The sequence below is a fragment of the Elgaria multicarinata genome, chromosome 7 (assembly GCF_023053635.1).
Source record: "Elgaria multicarinata webbii isolate HBS135686 ecotype San Diego chromosome 7, rElgMul1.1.pri, whole genome shotgun sequence".
Taxonomy (NCBI): domain Eukaryota; kingdom Metazoa; phylum Chordata; class Lepidosauria; order Squamata; family Anguidae; genus Elgaria; species Elgaria multicarinata.
Window position 1 is genome coordinate 2,835,663 of NC_086177.1, and position 27,961 is coordinate 2,863,623.

Consider the following 27,961-nt stretch of genomic DNA (forward strand, 5'->3'; position numbering starts at 1 on the left):
TCAGCAGCGATGAAGCAACGACTCTGTAGGAAGCATCACCAGTGGATCTCCTTCGGCCTGTCTCCGGCTTCCACACTGGCCAACAGCGACACTGTGAGGCTCAGACGGAGAACTGCAAGCGATTCTTTCTCACTCCGTTTTAAACAGAAACACAACTCTGGTGTGATCTTACTTTGGTGTGTGAGGAAGGAACGCAGTATGAAGAAAATCTATTTCCAGGACAGTTAACTCTTGCTTTGTTTTTGTTTTTTCCATTTGTGTTGTTGAAGTAATGTTTCTTGTCTATCAAGATGCTTTCATTCAGGTCAAGGACTTTTAATATAATGATTAAAGCAGAAACCTATGCATGTTTACTCAGAAGGGAGTTTCACTATGTTCAGTGAGAGGTCCATGTGTATAAGACTGGAGCCTAAGAGTTCTGTGCCAGCTTAACAAATTTATTGTAACATACCTTTTTGTGGACTAGAGTAATGGCTGTGACATTGCTAGTATTATGTTTGGAAAGAATTAGTATCCTAACAGAATCCTGAGCATTATAGAGAAGAAATCAGAATCCTAGTATTGTTACCTCGTTGTTGTTTTCATCTTCTTTGTTAGGATAATATCAAAACAATTAAAATTTCAAAATATGACAGGTAATTTTTATCCGCTCATAGATTTCTCTACCCCATCCCTTGCTTCTATGGCACCAGTTATTTCGCTTGTATATTATGATGAGCACAATATTTGGGAAGTGCTCCCCTAAATCTCCGGTTTGCTTTTTAAGGTTATTCAAGTCAGATCGTCAGTGTGCAACTATTTGCTTTCTCTTTGAGGAAACTGCTTTGAGCAGGCTGAGGTCAAAAGCATAATACTTGAGCAATGGCTGTAATTATACAACTACAACAGGACATTCTTGTGGTTGGTTACATTCAGAATGCATGGGAATTTATTTAATTACATTTCTATAGTGCTCTGGGCAGTTCACAACAATTAATTATTTCCTCCAACAATTTCCTCCATCAATTATTTCCTCCAACATTTCCTTAGTCAGTCCTAATGTGGAAATACCATTTGATGATGACTCCCTTGAATGTGTTTGTCTAGGACACCCTTGCTATGGGTCTTAGTTGGTGCTCATAAAATTTCTTTGAATTTTCTCTTTTCTTTGTGTGCATCAGATGCAACTGAAGTAAGTAATGTGAGTTAGACAAGTGATTCAGTGTTAACTTTTCACAACGAATATTGTGTACATATTGAGAACAATGCTAGGTTTATAAACACAAGAGACCAATCTGAAATATATGCCACATTCTCTTTATTGTGCTACAAAATGAAACATATTTTAAGAAAGAAACACTCAGTTCACAGTCTGTTTTGATCAACATAGGTCAGAGAACTGATGGACTGCATGTGCTGGCTGTTATCTCAGAATGCTTTCCCTATTCCTTCTAGATCTGGTGTTGTTTTACACATGGCTAAGAAAACTAAGAGTTTTCTTAGCCTTGACTAGTGAACATTGGCTCTCAGCCTGTCAGTCGATGATTGCCTCTGCTTTCTAGTCTGCTTAATCTTTTTATACCATATTTAAATCTTTATGTACTGCTGTCTCCCATTGCAATGCCAATGTCACAGTGCAACTACAGCCCATTAAATAACAATCTCATGCCATCTGCAGACATTAATTTGCCATGGTTGGAGGAGCATGTGCTCCAAAGACATACGAGAAACAGGGATTTCAGAATTCTCCATTACTTTAGAGAAGTGCTATGTTGGTTACTAATAATATTTCAGAGTAAGTGAACTGAGGATGGCAGCTGTAACCGAGTATCATCATAAAGCAATTTTTTAAAAGTTTGCATTTGTTTTAAGGATATTCTGTTCGTCTTGGAGATGCTTTTCCTAGCCATAGAAAGGTCATCTTTCCCAGTATTTCCCCCTTTTATTGTGAATATTAACAAAACAGAACACAAAAAAATACATTGTGAAAAAGAAAATCAAAGAAACATTACATCGTCGTTTGAAACTTAATATGGCAAAGACTGAATTGCTTGTTTTTCCTCCTAAACCTTCTCCTCATCTCTCATTCTCTCTTACTGTCAATGATATAACGCTTACTCCGGTCAATGAAGCTCATAGTCTTGGCTTTATATTTGACTCCTCGCTCTCCTTTATTCCTCATATTGAGGCAGTAGCTAAATCCTGTCGTTTTTTCCTGTATAATATTGCCAGGATTCGATCATTTTTGTCTGTCTCCTCTGCCAAGACGCTTGTTCATGCACTGGTTATTTCTCGGTTGGACTACTGCAACCTTCTCTCTGGCCTTCCTTCTTCTCACATCAGTCCGTTGGTCTCTGTCCACCACTCTGCTGCTAAGATCATCTTCTTGGCTCACCGCTCTGACCATGTCACTCCCCTTCTGAAATCTCTTCATTGGCTTCCAATCCACTTCAGAATCCAATATAAACTTCTCCTGTTGACCTTCAAAGCTTTTCACGGTCTAGCTCCTTCCTATCTCTCCTCTCTCATCTCACATTATTGCCCCGCTTGTGCTCTTCGCTCCTCTGATGCCATGTTTCTCGCCTGCCCAAGGGTCTCTACTTCCCTTGCTCGGCTTCGTCCCTTCTCTTCTGCTGCCCCTTACGCCTGGAACGCTCTTCCAGAACATTTGAGATCTACAAGCTCAATCACAACTTTTAAAGCTCAGCTAAAAACTTTTCTTTTTCCTAAAGCTTTTAAAACTTGATGTTGCTCGGACTTTATACTGTTAGTTTTACCCTACCCTGTGCCTGTTTACCCTACCCAATGCCTGTTTGCATTCCCTTCCCCTCCTTATTGCTTTACTATGATTTTAGTAGAATGTAAGCCTATGAGGCAGGGTCTTGCTATTTACTGTTTTACGCTGTACAGCACCATGTACATTGATGGTGCTATATAAATAAATAAATAAATAATAATAATAATAATAATAAATAATATATAGCAATATCATCCTTTTCCCATCAGATATACCATTCATTTTTTTAAAAAAAGGGAGAGAGTTATGCATAGGTTTCACGAAAAGCAGACCATATATCCATGTATTTATCCACTTGCAAGTCATGCCTATATAACACCTGTTCAAATGTTGATAACATTGTTAAGTCCTCAATCCATTGCATTATGGACAGTGACCATTTGTCCTTCTAATGTGATAGTATAAGTCTTTTAGGGCCCTGAAAATCCATTTACGCAGACCATGTGTTAACTTCTAAGAAGCCAGTAGATAGTTTAGGAGGGCCTGCACATCGTTCCATATAAAAGATTGTTTCAGTACAAAGTTTATCCTTATTATAACCTCCTCCCAAAAGGGGGCAACCATTGGGCACTGTTAAAACAGATGAATTAAAGAAGCATTAGGTGCATCACAACTCCAACAGTTATGCAAGTTAGACAGACCCTTATTGAAAAGGTGTTGTAGAGTCCAATAAACCCAAAACAAGGTTTTTTGCTGAATACGACATAGCCTAAGATCCATAGAAGCTTCAGGCACAGAGGCCAGGGCAACAATCCAGCTATTCCAATCCTGTCTTAAACCATGGGTATCATATTTATTTACTTCTACTGAATGCTTGTATATATGAGTCATGGGTTGACGTGTCTGGTTCAGCTGTTATAAGTGTATCTATGATACATTCTATGAATGAGCTCCCCAGAGAGGTCCGCCTGGCACCTACACTGTACTGCTTTCGTCGCCAGCTGAAGACCTTTTTATTCTCTCAGTATTTTAACACTTAATTTTAACTTAAATTTAAATTTTACTGTTTTAACTCTGTATTTTAATCTTATATCAATTTTGCTGCGTGGTTTTATCCTGGTTTGCTTTTTATATTGTATTTTGTATTTGTGCTTTTAACCTGTTGGTTGTTTTATTATGGTTTTAATTTTTGTGAACCACCCAGAGAGTGGTATGGGTGGTATAAAAATGTAATCAATCAATCAATCAATCTAACAATAATGGAGGCTTTGATGATGTGAAAGCAGGTGGACCAAACCTAGATTCCAGCAAGTATTAACATTCAGCCATAGTAACTAAATTCTATTTAGCACATTAATCAGAAAATGACAAAAACTCATTGTCTGGGCCTATTAATTGATCCAAAGTAAAAAAATCTTATCCATCCATCTCCTCCACAGGAATGCTCTCTTTCCGAATTTCAAATCTGAATTTCCCCATAAAGTCAATTTTGCATGAGAGAATGGATCAAACTGTAATTGATGTGATACTATATGCAACCAAAATTGTGATATTAGAATCATAGAATAGCAGAGTTGGAAGGGGCCTACAAGGCCATCGAGTCCAACCCCCTGCTCAATGCAGGAATCCACCCTAAAGCATCCCTGACAGGTGGTTGTCCAGCTGCCTCTTGAATGCCTCTAGTGTGGGAGAGCCCACAACCTCCCTATGTAACTGATTCCACCGTCGCACTGCTCTAACAGTCAGGAAGTTTTTCCTGATGTCCAGCCGGAATCTGGCTTCCTTTAACTTGAGCCCGTTATTCTGTGTCCTGCACTCTGGGAGGATCGAGAAGAGATCCTGGCCCTCCTCTGTGTGACAACCTTTGAAGTATTTGAAGACTGCTATCATGTCTCCCCTCAATCTTCTCTTCTCCAGGCTAAACATGCCCAGTTCTTTCAGTCTCTCTTCATAGGGCTTTGTTTCTAGACCCCTGATCATCCTGGTTGCCCTCTTCTGAACACGCTCCAGCTTGTCTGCATCCTTCTTGAATTGTGGAGCCCAGAACTGGACACAATACTCTAGATGAGGCCTAACCAGGGCCGAATAGAGAGGAACCAGTACCTCACGTGATTTGGAAGCTATACTTCTATTAATGCAGCCCAAAATAGCATTGGCCTTTCTTGCAGCCATATCGCACTGTTGGCTCATATTCAGCTTGCGATCTACAACAATTCCAAGATCTTTCTCGTTTGTAGTATTGCTGAGCCAAGTGTCCCCCATCTTGTAACTGTGCATTTGGTTTCTATTCCCTAAATGTAGAACTTGTTATTTATCCCTATTAAATTTCATTCTGTTGTTTTCAGCCCAGCACTCTAGCCTATCAAGATCACTTTGAAGTTTGTTTCTGTCTTCCAGGGTATTAGCTATCCCACCCAATTTTGTGTCATCTGCAAATTTGATCAGCGTTCCCTGCACCTCCTCGTCCAAATCATTAATAAAAATGTTGAAGAGCACTTGGCCCAGGACTGAGCCCTGCGGCACCCCACTCGTTGCCTCTCCCCAGTTTGAGAAGGTTCCATTGATAAGTACTCTTTGAGTCCGATTCTGTAGCCAACTGTGAATCCACCTAATAGTTGTTCCATCTAGCCCACTTTTAGCTAGTTTGTTAATCAGAATGTCATGTGGTACTTTGTCAAAAGCTTTGTTGAAGTCAAGATATATGACGTCCACAGCATTCCCACGGTCCACAAGGGAGGTTATCCTATCAAAAAATGAGATCAAATTAGTCTGGCAGGATTTGTTCCTGACAAATCCATGTTGGCTTCTAGTAATCACTGCATTGATTTCAAGGTGTTTACAGATTGACTTCTTTATAATCTCCTCCAGAATTTTCCCAGGGATGGATGTCAGACTGACTGGTCTGTAGTTCCCAGGTTCCTCCTTTTTGCCCTTTTTGAAGATAGGGACAACGTTAGCCCTCCTCCAGTCGTCCGGCACCTCACCCGTCTTCCATGATTTTGCAAAGATAATAGACAAAGGTTCTGAGAGTTCTTCTGCTAGCGCCTTCATTACTCTAGGATGCAGTTCATCGGGCCCTGGAGATTTAAACTCATTCAAGGAAATTAGGTGTTCTTTGACCATTTGTTTATCAATCTCAAACTGCAATCCTGCCCCCTCAACTTCTGCTTCACTTTTTCCAGGGGGGTCATAGACCCGCTTTTGGGAGAAGACCGAGGCAAAGTAGGAATTGAGCACTTCAGCCTTTTCTTTGTTGTCTGTTATCAATTTGCCATCCTCATTAAGCAGTTGAACCACCATTTCTTTCCTCTGTCTTTTACTACTCACGTATCTGAAGAAAGCCTTTTTATTGCTTTTAGCATCCCTCGCTAGCTCATTCACAGCTTTAGCATTCCTGACGCCATTTCGGCACTTCTGCACCACTTGTCTGTACTCTTCTTTTGTAGCCTGGCCTTCCTTCCACTTCCTATATGTATCCCTTTTTGTTTTCAGGTCATCTCTAAGCTTTTTGTGGAGCCACATTGGTTTCCTCTGTTATCTTCTATCTTTTCTCCTTGTTGGAATTGTTTGTAATTGTGCCTTTAAAATTTCATTTTTTAAATACTCCCACCCATCCTGCACTCCTTTTCTCATTAAGCTCCCTTGCCACGGGACCTTACTTATTATAGTTCTGAGTTTATTAAAATCAGCTTTCCTAAAATCCAGAGTACGTGTATGGCTACGCTCGAACTTTTGCCTCCTTCATAATCAAGAATTCAAGTATGACGTGGTCACTTTCCCCCAGAGTTCCCGTAACTGCCACTTTATCCACTATTGGTCAATAACAAGTCAAGGATTGCCGATCCTCTAGTTCCTTCCTCCACTTTCTGTAGGAGAAAGTTATCACCCATACATGTCAGGAATTTCTTGGAAGGGCCGCTTTTCAGAGTAATTGAAGTCCCCCATCACTACTACATCACACTTCCTTGAAACACTAGCAATTTGTTTCTCAAAAGTTTTGTCCTCGTCTTCTCCTTGATTGGGTGGTCGGTAGTAGACTCCGATTATCATATTCTTTTTATTCCTTGCCCCATTTATTTTAATCCAGACACTCTCGACGGGGCTCCCAGTCTGATCTGCCTGTATTTCTGTGCAGGGATAGGTATTTTTAACATATAGTGCAACTCCACCTCCCTTTCTATTTCTTCTGTTCTTTTTGAACAAGTTATATCCTTCAATTGCTATATTCCCGTCATGGGAGTCATCCCACCAAGTTTCAGTTATACCTATCAAGTTGTATTTGCCTTCATGTAATAAGAGTTCAAGTTCATTCTGTTTGTTTCCCATGCTCTGGGCATTAGTATATAGACATCAAAGACCATGTGTTTTATAGTCTGGCTTTGTTCCTACATTGTTGCAGACACTATTTTGGGACACTATTGGAGCTGTTCTCTGTACTGTGGTGCCTTGGCCTTCATCCCTTGTTGCCTCAAAATTTACGTCTCCCGCCCCCGTAAGATTCAGTTTAAAGCCCTCCTGATCAAGTTCTTCATGCTGTGGCCGAACTCATTCTTTCCAGCCCTTGTGAGGTGCAACCCATCCCTTGCCAGCAGTCCATGTTCCAAGTAGCGTAGCCCGTGGTCCCAGAATCCAAAACTCTCATGATGGCACCACCTTCGAAGCCAGTCGTTCATCCGGAGTATTTTTCTTTCCCTTTCTAATCCTCTTCCAAAAACCAGGAGGATGGATGAGAAAACTACCTGGGCCCCAAAGTTCTTCAGTTTCCTTCCCACAGCTTCAAAGTCTGAAATGATTTCTTTGTAGCTCTGCTTGGCGACATCATTTGTTCCCACATGGATGAGAAGAAAGGGGTATGTGTCCGTGGACTTTATGAGCTTCGGTAACCCTTCAGTCACATCTCTAATCTGTGCTCCAGGGAGACAGCACACCTGGCGAGTCCATGGGTCTTCATGACATACTTGGGTTTCAATCCCACGCAGCAGGGAGTCTCCCACAACGACTACTCATTTCTTCTTCTTGGTTGACCTACCTTCTGCCTCTTGGTCACTGTTGCATGGTGTCTCCTGTACTTCTTCCTCTGCAAACTGTCCTTCAGACTCATTCTCCAGAAGCTGAAAGCGGTTGCTTAACTCTAATGGTTCCACCGGTGCAGAATGCCTTCTAGTTCTTCTGCTCCTAACTGTCACTCTTTTCCAGGGAGTTTCCTCTTCATTGGCTTTCCTCCCCTCAGCATACTCCACTTCTGCTTCAGCTGGCTGTTGTTCTTCAATCTCATGTGCTTCTTGTTGCTGTTGCAGTTCCACCGTTCGGTCTAAGAACTCCTCTACTTCTCTTATTCCTTGGAGGGTAAATACTCGCTGCTCAAGTCCTCTCACTTTTTCTTCCAAAAGTGCCACCAGCTTACACTTGTTGCAGGTATACGCCATGTTGAGGTCAGGCAGAAACACGAACATTGCACACCCTTTGCAGGTCACCACCTCTAGGGACTCCTTTCCGTCCATATTGTCGATTTCTTCTTTGGTTTTTTTCCCTTTTTGATTATAGTGGAATTGCCTTTGCTTTGTTGTGTCCTCTCTGAAGGTACACAACTATATGAGTAGGTCTTAAGGGAAAGTAAGATCTTTTGGTTGGGTTTTTTTTTTTTGGTGGTGGTGGTTTTGTGGGGGGTTTTCTCTTTATGTTTTTCTTTGTTTTTCCCACCTCTTTTTTTTTTTTTAGAGGCCTCCCCCTTGACTTCCCCTGCCGAACTCCCCCTGTCAAACTCCTGTTTGCTCTTCCTGTTAGCTCGCTCCCTGTTCACTCGCTCCCTGGGAATCTGGCTTACTTTTATAGCTCCTACTTGAGCTGGGCCAGCTGCTCTTCCCTGCTTCTGCTCAGCTCCAAGTCAGGAACCATTTATTATTATTATTATTATTATTATTATTATTATTATTATTCTAATATGTCGAAAACTTTGTGCCATCCATTTGGGAAGAGGTTCTAACCATAAGGATTCCAGAACTGACCAGGCTGAGAAATCTAAGCGAACTGGAAAAGCCAATAGATAGGCTCAATTGTACAAAACAAGGTCTGGAAAACCAAACCTACCTTTTTAATTGGAAGCTGCATCTGTTTCAAGGATATTCAAGGTGAGGAAGAACCCCAGAAGAATTTACGAAACAATAAAGGAATCCTATACAAAATGCAGAGAATTCGAGGTATAACATTCATCTTGTGTTGACTTTACCCCACAAATTCAGCTTTAATGGTGCCCATCTATCTATATCTGGTGCAATCTCACTAATCAACATATTCAAATATATTTTAATCAATTGAGATATATATTTGGGAATGAGTATTCCCAGAGAGGTAATAAAATCAGGACACCATTGAAATTGACAACTAGGAAATATGCTTTCTCCAATCAGCATCAATTCAGACATTGACCAATTAATTGAATAACTGGACAGATCACCGACAGTATTAATCAGTTTTGTCAAAGCGGGAATAGATGCCTGGAGTTTAGAAATAAACTATAAAGGATCATTAGCATAAAGAATAATTTTAAATTATAAGTCAGCATGCACAAACCATAAATACTACTATTCCATCTAATTGCACAAGCCAGGGGTTCCAAAAATAGATCAAATATCAATGGGGAAAGTGGACATCCTTGCCTAGTACCTCGCCCAAGCACAAAAAAAGCTGACAACCAACCATTGGTCATAATTCTTGCTTTTGGAGTTGAATATAAAATTCTAACCCACTTCAAAAAGTCCATTGGAAAACCAGCATGACTCAATGTAGTAGCAAGCATAAACTTCCAATGAATTTTGTCGAAGGCCTTCTCAGCATCCAAAGAAACAATGGCTGTCTGTTCTTTCTCTATTTAAAGCTATCAAATCCAAAAGAAATCTCAAATTATTGCCCCCCTGCCCATTTTTAATAAATCCCATTTGATCTGGTCCAACCAATGTTGTAATGACTTGTTGCAGTCTATTGGCTAAAATTGCCGTTAATATTTTAATATCAACATTTATTAGTGAGATTGGTTGGTAATTAGCACAGTTAGTATGGTCCTTGCCAGTTTTAGGGATGACTGTAATATAAGCATCATTTAATGATGAAGAAAGCAAACCTGCTTCAAATATGTATTTGTAAAGTTGATAAAGTTTTGGAGCTAAGATAGTGGAAAAGGTTTTATGCCACTCAATTGGGTACCCATCTGGTTCCCATTATTCATATTCATAATTACTTTTGTAATCTCTTCAAGTCTTATAGGAGCCATAAAATGTTGCCTTTGCAAGGAATCTAAACAAGGGAACTTAATCTGAGCAAAAAAAGTATTCATATCCTGCTCTGATATCTCGTTACCCTTACTATACAGCTCTGTATAAAACCTTAAACATCGTAAATTTATATCCGTCGGAGAAGTATGTATGGTGTTATTCTCATTTTTAATGGCAGAAATAACATTTTGATGCTTCTGATGTTTAAGACGGTGTGCCAAAATTCTACAGGGACGTTCCCCATTTTTCCAGTATGTCTGTTGCAAGCAAGTTAAGACAAATTCCGCCTGCTGAGAAAGAATATTGTTTAGCTTTCATTTAACTTTTTGCAGCTCCTGATACAGTTGTGCTGATGGTGAACTGGAAAACTGGGTTATAAGAGATTTCAGCTTCTTATTCAGAAGCACCTGTTGCGCTGTGCTAAGCTTTTTCTTATGTGAAGCATAGGCAATGATTCCACCCGTAATAAAGGTTTTGCTGGCCTCCCATTCCAAGGTGCAGGAACCCGCAGTACTCACATTGATATTAAAATATTAAGACAATTTAGGCAATTCAGCAAAGATTTAAACATCTCATCATTTATTTCTTTTTATTTTCTCCCTCGTCCCTCCCCATCCCCTTTTCCTTGTGTTTCATGTCTTTTTTAGAACGTAAGCCTGAGGGCAGGGACTGTCTTCTTTACTGATCAGTTGTAAGCTGCTTCGAGAGCCTTTTTGGCTGAGGTGTGGGATAAAAATCTCTAAATAAATAAATAAATAAATAAATTTAAAAGAGAAACATTAAAATGCCAAAGACCTGAAGGCCTTGGCAAGTTTCAGAACTATAACTCAAAGCATACTGCGGCGTGGTCTGAAATTACCAGTGTATCAATCTTGCAAGCCTTTATTTGCTGCAGTAAAGAAGTAGAAATCAAGAAATAATCTAATCGAAAACAGATGATGCACTGGTGAAATAAAGGTGTACTCTCTATCATCAGGGTGCACCATCTTGTCCAGTGTGCTTTCTGCAACAGTGATCACCCAGATTCAACCTAATTGGGACCTGAGACACTGCCTCCATTCAGTGGCTGCAAGGCCCCTGGGGTAAGATGGTGAAGTATAGTCTGCATCCATGTGCCTGCGTTACAAAGAGCCAGTAATAAGGGTGTAGCTAACTAACTAGGAAGCTTCCTTCTCCAGGCCTATACTGTAAAAGCTGTGGGATGGGTTTTATTTTTGTAATTTGTTTACTGGGTCCTTGCCCCATCCCCTTTTCCTTGGCAATACAGTCCTCTCTCTCCCCCCCCCCCCCCAAGAAGTGCTAATATGTCAAGCTTTTCTTCAAATGAAACAAATCCAACCTCATGCTCATTTGTAGCTCTATGCAACTATTTTTCATAACAAAAAGGCTCTATAAATTAAAAATGTTCTTTTGTGATGTAGACAGTTTGGACACCGTGGTAAAAAGAGCATGGGTAGAGCCAATCTTCAACAGATACAATCTAGGCTTATGTTTTTAACCTGTTGTGTTTTTTCTAGATTGTGTTTTAACCTGTTGTGTTTTTTCTAGACTGTGTTTTTAACCTGTTGGATGTTTTTTGTGGTTTTAATTTTTGTGAACCGCCCAGAGAGCTTCGGCTATTGGGCGGCATAAAAATGTAATAAATAAAATAAATAAATAAATAAATAAATAGGCTTAATCAGGCAGGTCTGGCTAAGAAATTTTGCTGCCTGAGGCAGAGGAGCAGATGACAACACCCTGCCCCCCTCCCTGCACACACCAAGAGAGCGAGCGAATGAGCGAGCGAGGTCACTGTTTAATGTTTTAATCTTTGTAAACCACACAGAGACCTTTGGCTATGGGGCGGTTTAAAAATGTTAATAATAATAATAATAATAATAATAATAATAATAATAATGCATAATTCCCAAGGAACAGTCAAGTTATTTTAGCACAAACAACTCTCTTCCTCCCTGTAAGTAAAAATATAACAATCATAAATTAAAAAACTAACAATGCAAGAGCACCTTTCAGAGCACCCAAAATCAGCTGCCTGAGGCAACTGCCTCACTCTGCCTAATGGTAGGGGTGGCCCTGGCTCCAAGAAATCCACCAAAAGAAGCCAAACATCAGATCTACCGTAGGTGTGTGCAGCACATTTCATTAGGGTGTGCACCCAGGATTTCTTTTTTAAAAGCAAACATTTATTGAATACTCAATCAAAAAAAGAGATTATTTTATTCATTTATTTATTAAACACTGTACACTGATTCCCTAATCTGTGTTCGGCTTGCCTGACCGCAGGAGGGCCATTGCAGTTTGTGGGAGGGATGAGGAGACGCTCTTCAAGCCCCAGCATTGGTGGTGTGTTGTGGTGGCACTGGCCAGAGGAGGGGCTTATGAAGGGCTTATGAGGGGCTTATGAGGAGGGGCTTATTAGCCTTCGAGGCTCCTGGTCTCTTTGAAGTGCGGCTCTCAGCAAAGAGGCTCCCAGCAGAGCGGTTCCTTTTCACTCCTGCTGCTGGAAGCAACGGCGCTCTCTTGGAGGCAGTGGTTCTTCAGCACAGTGGCGGAGCAGCTGGAGGATAGTTCCCGCTGTGTCCGGATCCCCCTCATTACTCAAAGGCCCCCTCAATTCACACTTATTGCTTGAGACATTAGGGTGTGCTGCCCCGCACAACCCTTGCCCATGCCTATGAGATCTGCAGTATTATTTTGAAGACCAAGCAACCAGAGCTAGATACAGTATTATAAATAAAGATATATTATGGCATTATGATAAATTTATATATTTTTAATGCACCAAAATTAATGTATATTGCATGTTTAAGCAAATATGTATTCCTATTATGTTTTCAATCCAGTTCCAAATTCTCCTATCTTGCATTTCACGGAGTTGAAAAATCAACATTGAGTAAGTTTATAGCAAGAATATGTATGATTCACATATTCCTATCTTTTGCATTACTTGGAGTTTAAATTTCATTTTGTAAACATTTTCTCTCCCTGTACTTCAGGTATATACTTTACTTAATATTGGATAGATTTAATAAACAGATCCAATATGAGTTTGTTCAAGATGAATTAGGGGATTGTTCTGACAATGTTAATAGAACTCTGCTGTTAGTACAGAACTGATTGTTTGATTTGGAAATTTGCATGTTTAATTTTGTTTTAATATATGGCGTGATTAACTTGTGATATGATGTATAAATGCCCTTGTTAGTATTAAGAATTATTTCAATAAACAAGCTAGATGTAAGTTTTTGACCTCTCCCTTTTTTGTGATAGGCTTGTAATTTAAATCAAGTAACAATTCCTAAGATAATAAACAGATGTAGTCAATCAATTAAATAGGTTTCTATAATATTTATTTCCAGATGATCCCAGCCATGCTAATTATGAGAATCAAATCTGGAGTATGCCCATATGAAACAAGCATGAGGAAATTAAACATTATAAAAGTCTCCCAACACTATCCGTGATATTGGACTACACCATGGCTCCGCTGTGTATGTGAAACTGTTGTGTATAAAGGTTTTTTTTTATTTCATTGGTACATGGAGCCTATGAATTAGGATGAATTCATTACAAATATGAAGGCACCAATTATTTTTAATAGAAAGGTACAAGAGGATATAATGTTTTTGATGCTTCTATCTTGAAACAAGAGGCACAGGATACCATTGAGAGAGCAATCCTGGGACCCTAGACAGGATCTGAAGGGCCATAGGATGCAGTAGATTTCCCCCTCTGAGGCTGGCAATAGAGTTCCAACCTCATTAGAAGAGATCTGACAGTGCAACTCTCCCACAGGCTCCTCCCAGCCACTGCAGAAAGCTCCACTGTGGCTCCCTCCTGAGATCAATACTCTGATCTTGAGAAGGGAGGAAATGGGTGTGTTTGGGGGTAGGCCATTAGCTAGGGAGGAAGAGACCATGAATAATTTTCATTCATGACTTCTCAGCCCTCAGCCTTTGCCCCACAGCAGATGTACCCCGTAGGATTGCTCTCTAAATCACTAAAAGCTAGAAAGGCACCAGTGATATATGGTTTTATGAAGAATTGTACAAATTATTTGCAGATATTATTGCTGAATGACTAACAAATGCAATAACTGGGATAAAGAATGGTAGTCAAATTCCTGAAACTTTGTTAATGGATAAGATAGTATAAAAAAACTTGAAAAGAGAATATATTAGTGGGTTCATATTGACCAGTAACATTGCTTAATTATGATTATAAGGTCATTACAAAACTATTGGCAAATATATTTCTCCAGATCAAACTGGATTAATAACATATTTAACCAACAATACTAAAAAAAGTGCTAAACACGATTGAATATCTTAAATCACATAACATTTTTTCAGCCTTTAATGCCAAAAAGGCATTTGACATATCAGAGTGGAAATAGTTAACCCAATGCCAACTTTCATAGAGTTTCTGTCATTATTTTATTGACTGGATAAGAAAAACCCATTGGTTTTAATCAGCTTTACTTTAGTAAATGGTTATATTGAAAAACGTTTAATATCAGAACAGGTACAAGACATGGATTCCCTTGTCATCAATATTATTAGCAATATCGATTAGAGCCATTTGCATTATCTATTAAATATAATGCTGACATTCACACTGTAATGATAAATGACATCAGCTGTAAGATAAACCTCTGTGCCAATGATGTGGTCATGTACCTAACTGAAATGTAAGAAACGGGTCAAGAATTGAAACATCTTGTTACATATTTGAAAGCCTGGGGGTGGGGGTTGCGACAGAGATGGACGGGGCTTTGCTGGGGTGCTCACTGCGAGGGGAGCCACGCGCTCTTTGGACGACAAGGCCTGTAACCTGGTTGTGTAGCAACACTCGGAATATGCTGGGGGGGGAACTACGAAGTTAACAATTTGCCTCTTTTATTGGGTAGAATCATTCACTGAAGAACTGGTCCTAATCCCTATAATGGGAATGTGTGTATATTTGAAAGATTACCTATTTATAAAATTAACATACAGAAAACAGAACTGTTGGGTTTAAATACTTCAACAAATCTAGTTGCTCAAGTTTCTTTTTCTAGGTAAATTCCATTGCCCAAGAGGTCTAATTTGATATCTCAGTATCTACCTCACCAGCAACAATCAGGACATTTATCATAATAATTTTCATTCATTAGTTAAGAAAATTGAATCAAGGTTAAAAATAAACATCATTAAAGGCACAACCATATACATATTTAGACAGAAATAATCCTACAACTCCCAGGATTTCACAACTAGTTCTGTACTGGCTCAGGAGCACCCAAGAAGTCTACCTTACCAAAGTTGATTTTTTTATTTTGTAATTGTCCAAATTTACTTTCAGAGAAATCACTGAAAGAGTGGCAACAAAAGTTCAACAGATTTATATGGGCTGATAAAAAGCTAAAGTAAACTTAACAGCACAAGACTCATGGTCTAATCAAGGATGTGGAATCTGTAATCTACTGCTTTATTACCATAGAAATAATAACTGTTGGCACTGTGCTAAAATGCAATAGATTATTTCCACATGCGGTGGATGTCTTACATATTGGAAAATGATTATCCAAGCATAGAGACATAGAAAAAAATGCCTTATATTGAGTCAAGCTATCTAGTCCAGTATTGTCAACATTGATTTCAGGTGGGGTTTCAGGCAGGATTATTTCCTAGTCCTTCATGGGCTCACTATACAAAGGAATGGTTTCAGAAGCATTTTCTGTTTATGTCTGGATTTTCATGAAACTGCTTTGGTCCGTTAGTGGCATATGAAGCAAGAAAAAGAGGGCATACACTAACTAAAAGCCCACTTTCACAGGTAATACTTCGGGGTTGGACGGGCAGAGTCCAGCGAGTAGAATGAACATAATTGTGCAGGTTTTGCTCAGCGAATGAGAGAGGCTTGCTCCCTGCCCTTTTCAATGCTCCTGTGCTCAGGGACGTTTAATGGGAAAGATGAATTACATCCTGTGGTTTACCCCACACCTCTCCCCTCATATCCATCAGCACTGTGGATTAGCAATAGTGAAGCCCTGCTCCCTGCATTCCTATCATTGTAAAGGTGGAGAATGAGTTACTACCCCAGTATAACTCAATTTGTACTATTGGACTAATGCAATATTGCACAATTGTGTGATTACAGGACTTCGAATCAGCAATATTGAAGCCCTGCTACCCACAGGAGTCATTACCCAGTAGAACTCAATTACGACTATCACGCTAATGAGATATTGCACAATTGTGTGATTATTGTGTCAGCAATATTGCAGCCCTGCTCCCCTCAGGAGTTACAACCCCAGTACAACTCAATTATGACTATCAAGCTAATGCGACATTGCACAATTGTGTGATTACAGGACTGTGTATCAGCAATACTGAAGCCCTGGTCCCCACAGGAGTTACAACCCCAGTACAACTGAATTATAACTATCACACTAATGTGACATTGCACAATTGTGAGGCTACAGTACTGAAATAGTAGTGATGAAGCCTCCTTTCGATACAGAAATGAAACAGCACAACTGAGAAATAGTGCAAAGTAAAAATAAACCGGAAAGGTGCAGTGAAATTGCACTACTGCGTAGTAGTGCTAAGTGGGAAAAGAAGCTTATGTCCAAAGCAGCTACTGCTAATGGGGGGCGGGGGGGGGGGGAGAGGGACGGCCCCATTCCTTAACCAGGTCACAGCCATGTTCTAGGCACACTATGCAAGATTTAATTTGGGAGAACAGGGCACACTGTAGTGGAACCACGCAGGAGCTGGGTTTAAGGGAGAAAAAAACACTAAAAGAACTTTGTGAAAATGTGCCTTTTTGAGAGGGGAGCTGTGCTATTGCTGCAGAGCAGTGACAATGTTATGTGTCATGAATGACCCTGATGTGCTTTCACTCCACCCTAATTGCCTGTGCAGTTTGGGCCCTGGAGACACCAACCTTCTGCATACAAAACACCAAATCATGACTACAACTGCTACTGAAATTACTAATACATACCAATTATTTATCATAATTTGCAAAACATTGTTTAAAGTGTTTTCAGACAATTCTATTTAAAAATAATGAGGCAGTACTGTCAGTTTTTAGAGACTGAAAAGGAACTCAGAAAGGACATTCAGAATTTTATTCATTGTCTATAGCTACTAGAAGCAGTGCATTTAAACTGCTGACAGGAGGATTTTTGAAATACCTAAACAGAATTTTAAAACTGCCTTGGAAGATAATTTATCTTGAAAGGCAGTTTAAGAATTCATTAAATCAGCATCGCGGTTATCGTGATTATCATTACATTCCAAAGAGATATTCAGCCAGGGAATAACCAATAGAATAACATCCCTCATGAGATTCTGGAATCTCCTTGCTTGAGGATTATGGGCCCTTTCCTTCCCCCCAGAAAAGGGCTACACAAGAATCTGCTAAGGAAGATGTATGTCTATGATCAGTCAACTGAAGGGGCTGAATAGGAATATTTGGGGGTATTTCTCACAATTAACATCTGGAAGCAGCTTTTTTTAAAAAAACAAAAAAAACAAAACTATTTCATTCCACAATAATTATTGGGGGGTGGGGTGGGAAAGATGATGCTATATATAAATAATGCTGAATGTTCATACAAATATTGCTAGATGTTTATGTCACACATATGAATAACAAGCCCAATGGCCTACACAATTCAATATATAATATACAGAATAAAAAAAATACTAAATACAGAATACAGCATTGGTTCCAGTTAATTCTTTCTAAATGGGCAAAGACACTGTGATTGTGCTATTTGAAAGGTAATAACACTAATGTATATATATTTGCACGATTAATTCTTGAGAAATAATTCTTGAGAAATTACAACAATAATCAATAACTGCACAATGTGTGCAATGTTGTTCACCCAATTATTTCAGAAAGAAAACAGGCAAAGTCACTGGAGATAATACTCAATACATAACATAAAGATGATGACTCCAGAATGTGTTGGTCATTTTAGTGCTTCATCAGTTAAAAAGCATTGAGAAAGTGATTATGTGATGTTTTTATGCCCTGCTCTATGCCTTTCTCACTCCATGTCGATTAATGATACTAAGCTATAAGATAAAGAATGAGGGAGGATCAATGCTCCTCCGGAAACTACATATAAATTGCTGAATTAACATCATATGAACTAAGGATGTTCCCTGAAGGGAATTAAAAGTTTGAATTCTTACAGGAGCTCCTTGGGTTAGCTCACAATGGCTCAATTATTCCTCTGCTGAGATTACTTCTCACATCCTAAAATATTCAGATGATGTGAACAAAGGTAGGCTTTGCTTAGCCAGAGTAATATTAAGTAAAAATTGTACAGTACTTGCCTGTGAGAACTCATAGCCGACCTAGTGCTTTCCTGGTCAAATCAATGTCAAATGTGTGTCAAATGTCAAAAACAGGTTCACACATGTGTGGTTCATATAAACATAGTAATAATTCATAGCAAGAAGGGGTGGCCTGCATCTGTGAATGACCCATCAGAAAAACTGCCACTGATAAAACTGTTATATTACCTAATCTTAAGTCTCTCTCCCTCTCTCTCTCTCTCACACACACACAGAGTACTTCTCAACAGAAACAAGGCACATATCTGGCTGAGAATGTGATATCAACTGAAAAACATTCAGGTATGAATGAACCCACTCACAGCAATCTTCTATCTATCTGTCTATCTATCTATAAATGTAAATGTTAGTTTGTTCAAAATCTTAAATCTCCGAAAGTTCTTCACCGATTGCTTTGAAATTTTGACACAACGTTGCATTCGAATACGCGTGTGTTTTTATATACCTATATTATATAGATGTCACATCTGTGACAGGTAAAAACATGCTTTTTTTGAAAAACAGCGCCATCTGTTGGACGTAAAAGCAACTCATGCTGGTCAGGCTGGAAGATACATAAGCAGCAATGAAGCTGTATGGCGAATTCTTTCATTTCCCATACATGAACGAAGTCCAGCTGTTGTTCACTTAGCAGTACCTCTAGAAAATGGACAATGCGTTTATTTCACAGCTACAAATGTGCAGCAAATAACCCTGAATCCACTGGCTACAACGTTAACTACTTTCTTCACGTTATGTCAAAATGACGCGTTGGCGAAAACACTGCTGTATTCGAAAGTGCCTACGTATTACACATGGAATGTGAGTAGAAAATAATTTGAACGATGCAAACAAGGATAGCGAGTCGACGGACAACCTGGCATATTCAAAGAAACTACGATAGGCAGACTGTACACCGTGCATCCCAATCAAGAGGAATGCTTCTTTCTTCGCATGCTGTTGGTAAATGCGACCGGTCCAACGTCTTTCCAGCAATTGAGAATTGTCAATGGTGTTACACATGCCACTTTCCGCAGTGCATGTCAAGCTCTGAATTTCTTGGAGACCGACCGACACTGGGATGTATGCATTAATGACGCGTACAACACGTCACATCCAAATCAAATTCGTGCATTGCTTGCAATCATATTGACCACCTGCTCTCCTTCATCTCCAACACAGTTATGGGAGAAATATAAATCGCACATGGCTGAAGATATTTTCCGTCGAATACGCAAGGAAAATTCAAATATGAACATGCATTCCACAGCAGAAATCTACAACGAAGCGTTGATAATGATTGAAGATTTGTGCTTAGAAATCGCTAACAAAGTTCTCAATCAATTGGGAATGCCATCACCGAATTGATCTGCTCCTGCTTCGTTCGATGTAGAATTGTGTCGTGAACAAAATTGCAACACGGGTGATCTTTTGTCATATGTGCAATCAAATATTCCTAAGCTAACACTTGAGCAAAATGGCATTTACGATCAAATACTGCAAACTGTCAATAACGGGGTTGGAGAAATGTTCTTCTTAGATGCGCCAGGAGGAACTGATAAAACGTTCCTAATTACATTGATTCTGGCAGCAATTCGATCCCAAAATGACATAGCCTTAGCTCTTGCGTCGTCCGGAATAGCTGCGACATTGCTACCAGGTGGAAGAACTGCTCATTCCGCTTTGAAATTGCCATTGAACATGCAATTCATTGAAACTTCCACTTGCAACATTTCCAAAGCATCCGGCATGGGAAAAGTATTGCAGAAATGCAAACTTATTGTTTGGGATGAATGCACAATGGTGCACAAAAAATCGCTTGAGGCTCTTGATCGATCATCGCAAGATTTGCGTGGAAACATCAGACCATTTGGGAACGCATTAATATTGCTTGCAGGAGATTTTAGGCAAACATTACCTGTAATTCCTCGCTTGACACCAGCGGACAAAATAAATGCTTGCCTGAAATACTCTACTTTGTGGCGACACGTAAAGACGTTAAAATTAACTACAAATATGCGTGTCCAGCTGCAAAGAGATTAAGAGATTGCAATTCCCAATTCGATTGGCGTTTGCAATCAACATCAACATCAACAAAGCTCAGGGCCAATCTTTAGAATTGTGCGGTTTAGATCTAGACACGGATTGGTTCTCACATGGACAATTATATGTTGCGTGTTCTAGACAATCTCTATATCTGCACAGACAATGGAACAACAAAAAACATTGTATACCCACAACCATTGTGAAACATATTAGAAACGTGCGCTTTCTCTTTTCTTTCTTTTCCATTTCACCAGACTGAGCCACAGCAGCGCGTGGCCGGGTACAGCTAGTTCTAAATAAATATAGACATATTATTATATCAGCAGATCAGAAATTATGTTTAAACTTTCCATTGAGAACCTGCTGACTTAATTTTTCATTCCCAAGCGCAATATTATCCAAATAATTGTCAGAAGAATACTTTCAAAATCCTTGTCACCATAGTGCCTTTATTAGGCCAACTCAACGGTCACAAAATACTGGGCAAGCTTTTGAGTTCTGCATAACTCTTCAGCAGGCAAGATGATAAACAAAGCAAAAACGGGTGGGGAGGACAAGGGGGGAAAGGGCACTGAAGTTGAAGCCAGGGAGTCTTTATTTGGTTACAGTCCTAAGATGGAAAGGGAGAAGAGGCTGCAGGTATTCAAATTGGGTACTACTGGTACAGATACAGTTTCAGATTGCACCTAGGACTCACACTTTCTATTTTACCTGATCAAGAGCTAGACAACTTGGAGACTTGGAAATTGTCTGTTAGAATTTTTCTTTTCTCCAACACTGCTACAATCACTTTTTGTGACATCTTGTCAGCTAAATCATACTCACACAATGAAATAGTTCTATATCAGATTTGGAAAGAGATTAGTTAAATACATAAACATAATCTTACTTTTTCACGATCCTCCATCTCTGAATTTAAATTATTTTCTCCATTGCCTGTGAAATGCACAAACCTATTATCTGTACCCTGACTATTGGGTGTCAGGCAGGTGAACTCATTTTTCCTAAACTCTGAAGAGAGACAAAGCTGATAGGAATATGGCAATGTCCCTTCCTCATTATTTGGTGGGAATATCACAGCATTGTTTGAATGGGGGACAGGACCAAAACACTGTAGGAATTTGGGATTCCCCGACTGTCGAAGCTTCATCATAATCACAAGAGTCACCGTCAAGAGGAATAAGAATGAAATCAAAGCCAAGGCAAGTACCAAGTAGAACTGGAGATCAGACTGATTCTCTGAGCCACTGAATTGGTTGTTCATTTCCGGAAGGGCCTCTTGGAAGTTTTCGGCAAAGACCAGGTTGAGACTAACGGTAGCAGAGAGTGGTGGCTGCCCATTATCCTTTACTAAGATTACTAGCTTCTGCTTCACGGCATCTCTTTCCGAAAACATCCGTGATGTCCTGATCTCACCGTTATGGGACCCGATTGAGAAGAGCCCTGGCTCAGTGGCTTGCAGCAGATAGTACGAGAGCCAAGCGTTGTGTCCGGAGTCAGCATCCACGGCCACCACCTTCGTCACCAGATAACTCTCCTCTGCTGAGCGTGGCATCATCTCAAACATGGCTGATCCCTGTACCCCTTGAGATGGATAAAGGATTTGAGGGCTTTTGCCATTCTGGTCCAGGATAAACACTGCCACTGAGGCGTCACTGCTGAGGGGCGGGGAGCCGCCATCTTGTGCCCTCACTACCAGTCGAAACTCCCTGCATTGTTCATAGTCAAAGGAGCGCTGAGCATAGATCGTGCCTGTTTCAGAGTTGATGGAGAGGTAAGACGAGAGGGGTAGTTCCTCAATGGTGCTGCTGAGGATGGAGTAAACGATTTGAGCATTGCACCCAAATCTGTGTCTGAGGCTTTGACCCTGAAAATGGAGGAACCTGAAGGATTGTTCTCTGGCACGTAGGCGGTGTAAGAGGATTTCTCAAAGGCAGGGGAGTTATCATTAATATCGGAAATCTGAACTGAGATGGTTTTGTCTGTGGAAAGAGGCGGTGCCCCGTTGTCAGTGGCTGTGATAGTGATATTGTATTCTGCAGTGTGTTCTCTGTCTAAGGAACCTTCTGTAAGAAGCTTATAGAAGTTATTGGAGGTCGATACTATTTTGAATGGCAAAGCATCTTTTAAATGGCAAGTAACTTTCCCATGATCCCCAGAATCTCTATCGTTTACATTGAAAAGGGCTACCAGAGTTCCTGTTGCAGAATCTTCAGGTATTGGGCTGGATAAAGAGGCAAGAAGAACTTCTGGGGCATTGTCATTCTCATCCAATATCTTTATTTCAATGTTACAGTGAGCCACTAATCCACCTCCATCTCTTGCTTCTACTGTTATAGTGTATTTCTCGGTTTCCTCAAAATCCAAGGTTTCCATAATTGTAATTGTTCCATTCATTGGACTAACACTGAACTTCTGCCAAGCGCTTTCAAGGATGTTGGTAAATTTACAGCTAATCTGGCCATTTGAACCTTCATCTTTATCTGTGGCTTTTACCTGTACTAATAAAGATCCTTTGGGAGCATTCTCTTTCAAGGTGACTTTGTAGACTTCTTGAGTAAAGATAGGTAAGTTATCATTGGCATCAATGACATTAATCCATATTTTGGTAGTCCCTGTTTTGGCAGGCTTCCCTCCATCCAATGCCATAAGGATTAAATGGAAACTGCTTTCTCTTTCTCGATCCAACTGTTTATTCAGTACTATTTCAGCGTATTTATTTCCATCTTCTCTCTCTCTAGCTTCCAGTGTGAAATACTGATTAGGCATGAGATGGTAATTCTGGAGAGAATTCATTCCAATATCTGGATCTTTGGCACATCCAAGCACAAATCGGGCTCCCGGCAAAGTTAATTCACTTGTCTCTAGTTTGATATCCCCGTTTAAGAAATGTGGTGTGTTATCATTGATGTCTTGGATCTCTACAGTTATATGGAACATATTAATGAGGCTTTCAACCATCACTTCAAAATTAATATGGCAAACTGCATTTCTCCCACATATTCCTTCTCTATCTATCCTGCTATTTACATAAAGTTTTCCATTTTCTGTGTTGATAATGAAATACTGATTTTTATCTGAAGATAGGAAATGCAGATGGTAGTTTGTTATTTTTCCAGTAGTCAGTCCCAAATCTTTGGCAAGATTCCCTACAACAGAACCTATTTCCATTTCCTCAGGAATTGAGTAATGGATCTGCTCTGAGGCAGTTTGGCAGAACAAAGTCAATAATAATAAGAGAGATACTTGCCTTCTTATTGACTCCTTTATTTGTGTGTGGCTACCTTCCATTCCACTTCCTGAGAGAAATAGTCTTTCTTTTTCTTTCTTGTTTTGATGTACTAAGACACTTAAATTCCCGTCAGGACAGAGAAATCCAAAGGAACTATTTTCTGCAGGATTGGTATATGTTTTCTTTCCTCAACAAAACTGTTTGCACGTCCCTGTGTCCTCCTGTTTCCCAGATCTGCATTCTGTGACTGAGCGATCACACAGCAGGAAGTATCCTTCAGCAGATTCCCAGCAACTCTGCAAGAACTATGTTGGCCAACAGTGGCACTCTGAGTCTGAGATGGTTTTTTAAACAAATGTCATGTAAGGAACAAGCACAAACTGTTTTCCAGCGTAATATGTGAAGCATTTTCTGGTCTTGTAAAAATGGGATCGGTATGAATTTTGTACATGTTTTCCCACCATTATAGTTAAACATTTAAAGGTCCTTAAAAGGCATTAGCATTTAGTAGTAGTAATATGTAATAGTAATCATTTGATTGAAGGTTTTGAAATTATATTTTCATTTTGTAATAAAAAGGTAAATGTTTTAGGAAATTATCTGGCCTTTCTTAGACCCTTTTAAGGAAAAGATGATCTTTCTCAACCCTTACAAAAGGACTACCTAATGAGGCCTTGAGAGCTACTGTAGGTCAAGAAATGACCCCTACTCTATTGGGGCCCAGTTTGTACACTTACTTTAGACCACAGGATGCCTGTCAACATTCTCCTCACCTTGTTTGTCAACTTGTACATTGCGGGATTCTTTCCTTAGTTGGGAGGAAATTACTGGGACAGATCTGAGGAGATCACTTTGGACAGCTCCAAGGAAGTGCTTTTGTTCTTTTGAGCCCCTGCTTTAAAGACCTTGTTGCCCTCATTAACTCACATGGTTCTGATCCTTAATTCTAACTAAAGAAAGTATAACAGGTTTCCACCCTTGACTCACAATGAGTCAACATTAGCTTACAATGTCCACAGACTACATGCTTATGAGCTGCATATTGTAATGTTTCACGCCATTTAAGTATTACTTCATTTTAAAAGCCCCACACAAGTATATAAATAAAAAAAATACAAGATCATTAAATAAAAGGCTCTCAATATTTAAATGATCAAATACTGGGTATCACAAGAGTTTAAATATTTTTTTCTGATTTGGAGTTCAGATTCCCCCCCCCCCACATTAATCTTAGCAATATAAGACCAGGATCCAAGTAGAGGATGAAATTTGGAATAAAAGGTTCAAAGCCAGAAATATTCCAGCAGAAAGTGATGGGCAGAAGGTAGACTCTCCAACCCTCTCCTCCACCTGGCAGCCACTGAGACTTCAAAAAGTCTCTCCTGAGGAATGGGGTCCTTCGTGGACTCCATACCTCAAAAGATTAGGAAGTAGCTAGAATAAACCCAACTCACTAGAAGAGAACAACCTGAACCTCTGGCCCAAATACTTCATATCAAAGCCAAAAACATGTACTTCATAAGAGCACCATATGTTACAAATAAATCTGCTTATTCCAATTAAGACTTTTGTAAAAACTACAACAGAAAACCAGTGTCACAGAATTACAATATCAGTATAAATGTAATATGAATGACTTGCAAAAAAGCTTACCTTGACACCATTAACAATTTCTGAATTTAATGGGTTTCCACTGTTGCCTGTAAAAGGCACAGAACATTTCTCTCCGCTAAGAATATTGTCTGAAATCTGAGCGTTGGGAGTCAGGAAGGAAAACTCATTTTTCCTGGATTCTGACGAGAGACAAAGCTGGTAGGAATAAGGCAAAGTCCCATCTTCAAAATTAGGTGGAAACACGGCACCGGCCTTGGAATGGGGAACGGGACCAAAGCACTGCAGGAACTGGGGATTCCCTGAGTGTCGCAGCTTCGTCATAATGGCCAGAATCACTGTCAAGAGGAAGAGGAATGACATCACAGCTAAGGCCAGCACCAAATAGAACTGGAGATCAGACTGATAGTCGGAGCTGCTCGGCTGGTTTTTCATCTCGGGAAGGGCCTCCTGGAAGTTCTCAGCAAACACCAGGTTCAGAGTAGTGGTGGCCGAGAGAGGTGGCTGCCCATTATCCTTCACCACAACCACTAGTCTCTGCTTCACAGCATCTCTCTCCACAAAGGCCCTTGCTGTCCTGATCTCACCAGTGTGAGAACCGACAGTGAAGAGCGCTGGCTCCGTGGCTTGGATCAGGTGGTAGGAGAGCCAGGCGTTGTGTCCAGAATCAGCATCCACGGCCACCACCTTTGTCACAAGATAATCCGCCTCGGCCGAACGAGGCACCATCTCAAACAAGGCTGAGCCTTTGGCTTCTTGTGAAGGGGACAGGATACGAGGGCTGTTATCATTCCGATCCAGAATGAACACCCTCACTGTGACATTGCTGCTGAGAGGGGGAGAGCCAGCGTCTTGGGCCTTCACTTGCAGCTGGAACTCCCTGAATTGTTCATAGTCGAAGGACCGCTGGGCGTAGAGTGTGCCCGTCTCGGAATTAATGGAGATATAGGAGGAGATGGGGAGCTCCTCAATGTTGCTGTTGAGGATGGAGTAGGTGATCCGTGCGTTTTGGTCCACATCTGGATCAGAGGCTTTCATACTGAAAATGGAGGCTCCAGAAGGATTGTTTTCTGGCACATAGATGCTGTAGGAGGATCTCTCAAAGGCTGGGGCATTGTCATTGATATCAGAGATCTGAAGGAAGATGGTTTTGTGTGAGGAAAGAGGTGGGGTTCCTCTGTCACTGGCTGTGATGGTAATATTATACTCAGGGTTTCTTTCTCTGTCCAGGGCACTGTCTGTCAGGAGCTTGTAGTAATTGTTTGATGAGGGTAGAATCTTGAAGGGCAAGTCATCTTGTAAATAGCAAGTAACCTTTCCATTGTCACCAGTATCTTTGTCATTTACATTGATCAGAGCAATTAAGGTTTTAGGTGGAGAATCTTCAGAGACTAGACTAAACAAGGAAACCAAGCTTATATCAGGACAATTGTCATTCTCATCAAGGACCCTTATTTCAACTTTGCAATGTGTCTCTAATCCACCACCATCTTTTGCTGCAACTGTCATAGTATATTCCTTAGTTTCCTCAAAGTCCAATGGCTCCATAAGAGTGATTGTGCCTGTGTTTGGATGCAGTCTGAATCTCTTGTAGGCATTCACTGGGATGTTGTTGAAATAGTACGTTATCTCAGCATTTGAACCCTCATCATTGTCAGAAGCTACAACCTGAACTATAAAGGATCCAACTATAACATTTTCCTTTAGACTAGCCTTATATATCTCTTGAGTGAAAATGGGTGGATTGTCATTGGCATCAGTGATATTAATCCATATCTGAACAGTACCAGTTTTTCTTGGTTCACCTCCATCTATGGCTGTAAGAGTTAAGTGAAGTTTCTGTTCACTTTCTCGATCCAGTGTTTTCTGCAACACTAAATCTGCTAATTTATTTCCATCTTGACTCTCTTTAATATCCAAGGCAAAAAATGGATTGGGGCTGAGCTGGTAATTCTGGAGAGAATTCATCCCAATATCAGGATCTTCGGCCTTCCCGAGGGGAAATCGGGTGCCTGTTAAAGTGGATTCAATTATCTCCAACTTGATATTGCTTTTCAAAAAATGTGGGATATTATCATTAATATCCTGAATTGTGACAACTATATGGAAAATATTTAAAGGATTTTCAATCACAATCTCAAAATTAAGAAGGCAGAGTGGAGTTGTATCACATATTACCTCCCTATCTATTCTATCATTTATGTAGAGGTTTCCATTCTCTGCATTGATACTGAAATATTGAATTTTATTCACAGAGACAGCATGCAGATTGTGCCTTGGTAGTTCCCTGGCATTCAGCCCCAGATCCTTGGCCAGATTCCCCACAATGGAACCCTTTGCCATCTCCTCAGGGATTGAATAGCGAATCTGCTCTGAGGCAGCCCAGCAGGAGAATGACAAAAGTAAAATAAACGGTACTTGCCTCCAGAGAGCTCTGCCATTCTCTTCTTCCCTTCTCTCCATATGGTACTCTGATAAAATAGTTTCTCTTCTGCTTGTTTTGAGCAGACTTCTCCACAGAATAATGTAAGAAGAAACAAACTCTTTTTTCTTTAATTCTTTCAAACCAGGAGTGTTTTGGTCTTCTCAACCATGCTGCTCTGCCTTTGTTGTCTGTTCTTTTGCTTTGCTGCTCAGCACTGGGGTATCCCTGTCTAGGAAGTATCTGTAGAACTTCAGCTAGGCTGTCCAACAGTGACACTATGAGGTTTAGCTAGAGAACTGCAAGAGAAGTCCTTTCATTCCATTT

At 40.1% G+C, this 27,961-nt stretch overlaps 2 protein-coding genes across 9 annotated transcripts in view; both read right to left on the minus strand.

Annotated features, from left to right (window-relative positions):
• Positions 1–27,717, minus strand: LOC134401217 (protocadherin gamma-B4-like). Its single transcript, XM_063129968.1, has 4 exons — positions 25,255–27,717; positions 22,211–23,564; positions 21,259–22,121; positions 1–75 (listed from the first exon to the last, which is right to left on the minus strand). Exons 1-4 carry the CDS (start codon positions 27,673–27,675, stop codon positions 1–3), a joined length of 4,713 nt encoding a protein of 1,570 aa, XP_062986038.1. The 5' UTR covers positions 27,676–27,717.
• The window catches only part of LOC134401297 (protocadherin gamma-C5-like), a 298,584-nt gene that overhangs the window by 175,248 nt on the left and 95,375 nt on the right, over positions 1–27,961 (minus strand). The gene's annotated exons all lie outside the window — the stretch shown is intronic.

Bases quoted from the DNA above. Each gene is read 5' to 3' on its own strand.
- LOC134401217 (XM_063129968.1), bottom strand. From the start codon at position 27,675: ATGGAGAGAAGGGAAGAAGAGAATGGCAGAGCTCTCTGGAGGCAAGTA. The intron at 23,565-25,254 runs GTAAGCTTTTTT...GCCTCAGAGCAG, and splicing joins AAATTGTTAATGGTGTCAAG to ATCCATTACTCAATTCCTGA. The intron at 76-21,258 runs GTAAGATTATGT...GCTGTTGGCCAG, and splicing joins AGATGGAGGATCGTGAAAAA to TGTGGAAGCCGGAGACAGGC.